The 7630-nt window shown below is 41.2% G+C and overlaps 1 protein-coding gene across 1 annotated transcript; it reads right to left on the bottom strand.

Annotated features, from left to right (window-relative positions):
- Positions 1-303: 303 nt before the first annotated feature.
- On the bottom strand, positions 304-6906 carry LOC145451950 (uncharacterized). Its single transcript, XM_080330160.1, has 6 exons — positions 6662-6906; positions 5547-5662; positions 5419-5475; positions 4114-4356; positions 416-578; positions 304-350 (listed from the first exon to the last, which is right to left on the bottom strand). The coding sequence occupies exons 1-6, from the start codon at positions 6816-6818 to the stop codon at positions 304-306; spliced, it is 783 nt and encodes a 260-aa protein (XP_080186286.1). The 5' UTR covers positions 6819-6906.
- Positions 6907-7630: the final 724 nt, after the last annotated feature.

Below are 7630 nucleotides of genomic sequence, written 5' to 3'. Positions count from 1 at the left end.
TATGATACACGCATATTGTTCATCATGGAGTATGCCCCATTAGCAGATTTTCTACGACTTACGTTAATAAACGTGACTTATATTGTCTTAGTAGTTTAAAAATAACATGGAATCAAATTTGGCGAGATCTAGCCAACATGCCCGATGCACATATATATGCATCCGCACATTAAATGAAAAAAAAACTGAAAAGATTTGATGATATTAAATGGACTTGAAATCTGGATATTTGTGACAACGATGTATTGATGAGTGATCTTCGTCAATTTGAAGGGCTTATAATGCGAAATAGCGACACGTATTTCACAAAAAGCAATTTGGCGCGTCCATTGGCGATGTTCCTCGTTCATCTAGAAACAAATATTTTACTTAATATCCATTTTATTGTTCGGTATTCGATCTATTATTAACATACTGGAAGCATCCGAGTCGGCAAGCACTTCCTGCAGCGCGTGGGATATTTTCACCGAGTCTTTTTGAGGAGCGTAAAACAGGAAGGCCGGCTGCCCACTAGGCACGGAAAAGCTTGTTGGTACATCAGAACTGACACCGGCATCGTTGCCTGTGTGTTGAGTACCCTGTAACAAATGATATAAGTTCTTCCGAATACATTGGAACTTTACGCATTGTTGGTTTGACAGAGTGACTGTGAATATTCGCCAGCAAACATATGTTTGTAGGTCTTACCAATTTCCATGAACAGTGTAATCATCATATTATAAATGTCTCCTGAAATTTTGTAGCACTGTGGCTCCACAACGATCCCACATAGGCCAGTGGTTCTCAACCTTTTTCACCTCACGGACCGGTAAAAATTCAAAAAATAGTTGGCGGACCGGCGGACTTCCAAAAATTTATATAAACTCAAAACGTGAAATATGCAAGGGTTTTCTGCAAGCATATGGTGCTAGAGAGTGACATTTTGAGCGTTTTGTTCGAAATTAATTATGTTCATGATATCATCCATATGTAGTGAGTCTGCTTAGTCGAGGTCGAATTGCCTTGCCAAGATAAACGTGCGAAGGTCGAGAGTCGTTTACAGTCTTTCGTGCCGAAGGCCATGAATTTAACCGACCACGCTAACTCGAATATAATTAGCCTCTTCGACAATATCGAGAGAACAAGGGTTTAAGAATCGAACCAAGCACCTTGTCGTGCTACCTTACTCATTGCCCAATAGACCCAGACATAGGTTGCTCTGGCTATACTATGAAGACAAAGCGCCGTACGAAAACGCCTGACAACACCTATACCTGTCCATCCACAAAATCAGGGCCGATCGTCAGCCTATCAGGGCCGATCGTCAGCCTAACTACCCAAAAACGGTGGTCTTGACCCTCCTACAGGGTGATAAACTAAACTTCATCATCGCCCCCCAGACCCCACAGTCGGTTGATTGTTTTCACCATCATTACTTTTGACCACATTCAATCTACTGACTGTCGGTAGAGAGTTTTCTTTAATTCATGAATGAATCGGTCAATATAATTACTAATTGCACGTATATTGCTGTAAATTTTTATACTCTCAGAATTATCAGATTTTCCGGTAGAGTTGATTGATGTGTCGTGTTGGAAAATTTAGGGCGCGTAATTAATAATAATTAAGCGTATTTGGGAGGTGTTTCGTACAATTTACAAACTTAATTTGTGTTGGCGCGTCGTGATGGGGTAATGGTTGACGTCGAAATGCCTATTTCTATAAATCATGAGTATTTGTGGGAGAAGGGCGCCCAATAAAGACATTTAGTGACACCAAACCGCGGAAAGCGCGGAAAAATTGTAAAAAGTTGGATAAAGATTTAAAAAAAGCTCTATAGTTCATCTTCATTCACGAATTAATTTTTGCCCCCTTCATGCTCGGCCTCGCTCCAAATGGGTGGTTTGGGGTGCGGCAGTTACGGCCCTCCACAAAATGACTGAATCGAAAACGAATGATAGTCAGCTCGTACTTGCCGATCGCATTTCGTCGAATGACATGGGTTGAACTTCAAGTCAAATCGAACATGTTTCCATACCTAATGGTACTTCTCAAAGTTCTGAATGAGTTTAAAATTTACTGTTTGCATTATGTTATCAGTGGACAAGCCTTCAACATATTGCATCTTGGAATTAAGGTATGAAATTGCAATACACCTCGCGGACCGGCTGTAAAGTCGTCGCGGACCGGCGGTTGAGAACCACTGACATAGGCTACCTATATAGGTTACTTCAATCGTTTCTGAACGGGATTGTGGTTTGTAAGTTTGACTGCAGTTTCGAGAATCTATTCTGACCGTAATAAAAAGACAATAATGTGATTTGTGGACGATATGTGTGGAAAATGATGGCTTCATACATAATTTAACCCGCACTTGCTAAACTTTAATAGTAGCAGTTAGTAAGCAAAAGATTGTCTATCGGTGAATTACCTGGAAACGCAAACGTTGGGAATGATCAGGAAATATAGGCTACATTGTAGCTAGTCTGAACTACTATTTATGTTCGCCGAAGTCATATCCATGACCACATCGATGTGCTGCGTTACCGATGGGAATTGGGAACTGCACCATGTATACGAATTCGGTAAAAGCCAAGACCCGTAAAGAGATGAAATTTGCAACTCAAGCGTTGAACAATTCCCAGATGTCTAAATAAATCATGTGTTCGGTATTATATATAAAAATCACAATAATTCCTGAAATGACTTGATAACGTTCAACAAACCTCTCAATATGATTTGCCCTACGGCATGTTTAGTAGGGATGGTGTGAACGTGAGGTTCACGTTCGCGTTCTGTGTGTGAACCTCGGAAATTTAGAGGTTCGCGTTCACAACAGAACCTTGGTAGGTTCTGCACTGTGAACCTTTTTGGTAAATTGTAATTTGCACTTCATTATAAGATCTTTGGTTCAAATTTATTGCATTTCAACTGCGGGTCACTCTATGCATGGCGCTGACAGCATAAAAAAATCAACACTAAACGAGCATGCACCCTGACAACCTTAAAAGTTTTACCGGTACTTGCTTTTTTGTTACCAAAAGTTGCCGAAATCTCGTGTAACCAATAAAGTTATATTCATACAAGTGGACGTCAAATAGGGTGTGAAAGCTATCAAGGTCTTACGTTTATATATATCGTCTGCCATCGGCGCAACAAAGTATTCAAAAATTTCTCGAAATATCCAGCTTTCCGTTTGTGAATATTTAGTGACTCTCTGCTGTTAGCTTGACCCGCAATCACATAACATCACGAGCGATATACGTAGTCAGCGAATGATGCTTATTCAACCAATCAATGACATTGATATTGTTTTCTGAGGTAAAAAATCGAGCGGGCGTACGGGGTCAATCTCGACTTCATATCTTACTGTATCAATAAAACCAAATCCGTGCGATTAAGGGGCTGGCTACTGCTATATAACTTGTTGTTTATTATATCGGTAGCGAGTATAGAAACCCGTTTTACACTCTGCTCAATATCAATGTAGCAATACTCAGATTCCGGACACATTGTCCGGTCTGGCTAAGACCATTAAGGCGTAAGCTTATATTCCCTGTAAGTCCTCGTCGAAATTGTTGACAAAGCGATGGAATGTATTGATTTTATGAGATTATTATATCCTTTGATAACCGCGGTTGATACAATTAGCGACGTTTAAAACGCCAATATGTACTTCAGCAATGCGACATCATGTGGCCCGAGTCTTCGCTGGGTATAGTGTACATTAATATAGGCTATCACGTCATTGAAAGATAGGGTTGGAATTAGCAATATGACGTCCCGAGGTTCACGTTCGTGTTCACACAGAACCTTTCAAAAAGGTTCGCGTTCACACGAACCCGAACCTTTCAGAGGTTCACACCATCCCTAATGTTTAGAGAATATATAGGGAAAATGACGCCCAAACGCCAATTATGATTCACAAGTACGTTCCAGAATTCATACCCATTATACTTAGTTTAATATACTTTAAGATTTATCGATCTGATATTCAATGTTTATAAAGCTTTCATATTAATATAGGCATACCTTTCGGACTAAAATTTCAGCAGCATTGAAAGAGCTCAACCTTACGTAGTGGTGCTTATTTGTTATTACTATACTAATATATGAAAACAGGAACTTCTGTACCCGGTCCGTAAACCATCGGTCATCGTGAGCAGCGAGCGCGATGTATTGCATCAACGCAGCAGATAACGTGAAAATGATTTCCGCTACTGCGAAGGTCATCATCATCGACGCAATGATCACGCCCATGACTTTCATTTCCTCCAGATAGTGGTCCACTTCTTGAGCGATAGCCACTGTCAAGACCCCGAGAAGGCCAACGGACAGCAGCAGAGCAAGTAAGGAGCATCCTAAGGATACCGCGGACTGGAAAAATAAATGACGTGGATTTGCGGGATTCACGGAATATCATATGAGCTACATTTACTACGAACGATAAGGAACGTGCTCGAAACCTTGAAGTGCTCACTTATTTCGGTAACTGGTGTACAACTTCTGTTGTGAGAGTGAGTTACAGTACCTGAAGTAATGCCTTGTCCGTGAACTCTACTCGCGTACAAGCGTTTTCATAGAAATTTCAAAAATACCGCAAGTCCAAGTGGCAAATGATACATACGACAGGTACTCAAGTAGGCAAAGTAGTCTGAATTTGTGTATTCGGTCGAGATGCCACATGTTTTAACAGTTAATCATAGATGTCTACGTTTGAAATTGCAAGGTACCTTCGTAAACGTCTAAAGACCGAAATTGACTGATGACAGTATTAATATGGGATATTCTACAAGATATTTAGTTAACGTGGTGATACGGAGGCTATTTCACGCGGTTTCAAGCCTCACCTGTGAAGTTGATGCAAACTAATCCTAAAGCTTCTAATTTCTTCTTCAATCAATCAATATTTTCATCTGCCCAAGACACACACACTCTACACCAGAATACTCCCCGGCGTTGCGAATCGAACCAGGGCCGCCTGCCTGGATGGCGCCGACGCCCACCACTACGCTATATCCCCCGCTCCCCTTCACTTTCCCAATTGTAAAATCAGCGGTTTTACCTACAAACCGTTCATGGAGAAGTGGAGCTAATACAGAAACATATCTACTGAAGTAAGTGGTGCCAGTAGCCAACACCTGCTTGAGGTTCGTTACAGACTACCTCTATTCCTAACATGAAGAGATCGCGTAGTGGTATAATCCACAGCTGCAGCACCAATGGATGGTGAGTTCGAATCCGACTCCAGAATTCCTACCTAGGCTCCTCCTCGCCATGTCATCCACGTAAGCGGTGTCATAAAAAGCGTAGAAGTGTGCAGTGCTATAAGTAGGCAGCTACAGAATTAAAAAATAAGAATAATCGACCTGGCGTAAATGACCATGGTAGTCTACAAACACCATGAATACCACAAACAAACAAATAATGAATACCAACCATAAATCGTTCCTTTCGTTTATAGCCACATACACCGCAAATTCCGCAAATGATTATCTGTAATAACATAAAAAGGCTTAGAGCTGCCTCTGCAACTGTCGCATGGCTGACTAATTTTCACTACCCACACATAGCGACATCCATAACAGAATTCCTGGCATCCCGAGAAAGGAGGGAGCTGGCGAGGTCAACTCTTTGTATTGGCAGAATATCGCGAGCAAATCGAATACGACGAGAATAATTCCTACAAAATTAAAGAGCGTAGCACTTATCAATTTATGGCCATCAGAGCACACAGCTTCCATATATGGATAATATACAGAGAGGTGCAACAATAAATGTTCTCTATAAGGAAATATCTTAGATGCATCGGGTAATCTCTTCTGTATTCGGTGATGGGTTGGCAGTCAGATGTTCTTCAGTAACTGAAGCTTGCGGAAACATCGTATGCATTTTTCGCTGCGCGTTGTTTGGGAAGTTGTTATACTGATATAGTAACTCGCTGGCGGCCGGTCAATAGGAATATAGCTAGCTAGCTATTGACTTGATGTTGTCATTGTCATATGTAGATAAAATTTGACTGGTCCGAGTATTGGCCTTGATATTCTCCTCAGGTTAATAAGGTCGATTATGTAACGGTGTAACTGAGGTAGCCAGGGTGGCACGAGTGAGTTTGTGAATTCAACAGGTTTGTAAATTATATGGTCCGAACGTTAATAATAAGGAGTGGACGGTAATCGGCCAATTACGCAATTAGTGCCTGTGTTTTAGACAAAACATGATAGGAATTGGATCTTACACCTTTTACCCCGGATATTTGAGACAATGTGCCCAAATACTGAATTGACTCAACCGTTCGGGAATTCAACGCTATCGCGTGCGTGCATATTGCACAGCGTCCTACACGTATATGATGCACAATAATTTTGCCTATAATAGAGTCATTTAGACCACGTTGATATTCCGTCTTATGATTCCTGAGTCTTAGAATTCTTGCAAGACCCGCTTGCCATTCTAGGCTGTTGTAAGACACCACTTACGAGATCCCACGACTAGTAGGAGCTAGTTGACCTTTCCAAGGTTCCTACTCAACACTTGATGCCTGTAATCGGTGTCTTACAAAATCCTAGAATGATAAGTGGACAGTGTTAGAAGTTAGCAGCTCAGAAATCATAAATATCAGCCTGATTTGGTGTAAATGACCATGGATACCATAAACAACCAGTATATGGACATTAATTACCACAAACTATCTGAGCCACTGTCATTGGCAATATCTTCGGATTCTGCTGAAACGGCACCATGTCCCCAGGTCTCATTACTCTTAGACAGCAGATTTGCAAGCCAGTGCAGTAGATATCACAGCAACCATCTGAATATTCCTGGTCCCACTGCGGCATGACATATATAGGCCTATAACAAAATCTAATTAACGTCGTTTGGAAGGGAATATCAGATTATATTGGCGGCATAACGTATATCGAGAAGAAAAAAACACATATCCAGAGAGTTCGTGCTGTATGGCGAAAAGGTTTCAGGGACTGACAACGACATATAAGTGATCTCAAAGATACGGTTTTTGATATCTGCTTGGAATATAATAAAGAGACACGTTTCTTAATCATGGCACATCGCCAGAAATTTGTCCGATGCATTTTCGTGTTGCTCGTTTGTGGCGTAGCCTGCCCTTCCTAACTGTTACCGCATATCGTCGGGCATGGTGGTCCAAACCCCAATGTCTTGCGACCCAATGATGCTGCTCGCAGTTGTTCAGTTACTTATTGCGATTAGTGACAAATCGTCAATTAATGTATCGTTTCATATGTGCGTTGACTTTCGTTCGGTTGCAAGTGAGAAGGTGATTTCGCAGATGGATTTGCTGCCGGACTACATTTTTATACAGTTTAATTAACCGCGGAAACAACGTTGATTTTCTTTAAGTGGCTGAACCCGCGCTGTATCGCATTCATTTTCTCGTCAAAAGTATCACGCAACGAAGGAGAACGATCAATTATTCGTCAGATTATATGTTCATTTGCCCACGAACATACACAATGTACAATGCGATGTGAACAATAACCGTATGATATTTCCAATCATGATATCCTTGTCTTGAGGTTTAAGCCATCAATGTGCAGGCAGAGGTGGTCAAAGTGGCCAGAGTTACCATGGAAGTATAGAAACTAGAAGCAATCCCAGAAACTTCCACTCA

The sequence above is a fragment of the Botryllus schlosseri genome, chromosome 12 (genome assembly GCF_051294905.1).
Source record: "Botryllus schlosseri isolate E-star chromosome 12, Bs_hap1, whole genome shotgun sequence".
NCBI lineage: Eukaryota > Metazoa > Chordata > Ascidiacea > Stolidobranchia > Styelidae > Botryllus > Botryllus schlosseri.
Note: the sequence above shows the minus strand (reverse complement) of the source record. Positions and strands in the feature narration are given on the sequence as shown.

Coding starts and splice junctions, on each gene's coding strand:
- LOC145451950 (XM_080330160.1), bottom strand. CDS start 6,818: ATGCCGCAGTGGGACCAGGAATATTCAGATGGTTGCTGTGATATCTAC. Junction 5,476..5,546: donor TGTTATGGATGTCGCTATGT/GTGGGTAGTGAA, acceptor ATGTTATTACAG/ATAATCATTTGCGGAATTTG. Junction 4,357..5,418: donor AACGAAAGGAACGATTTATG/GTTGGTATTCAT, acceptor TTATTTTTCCAG/TCCGCGGTATCCTTAGGATG.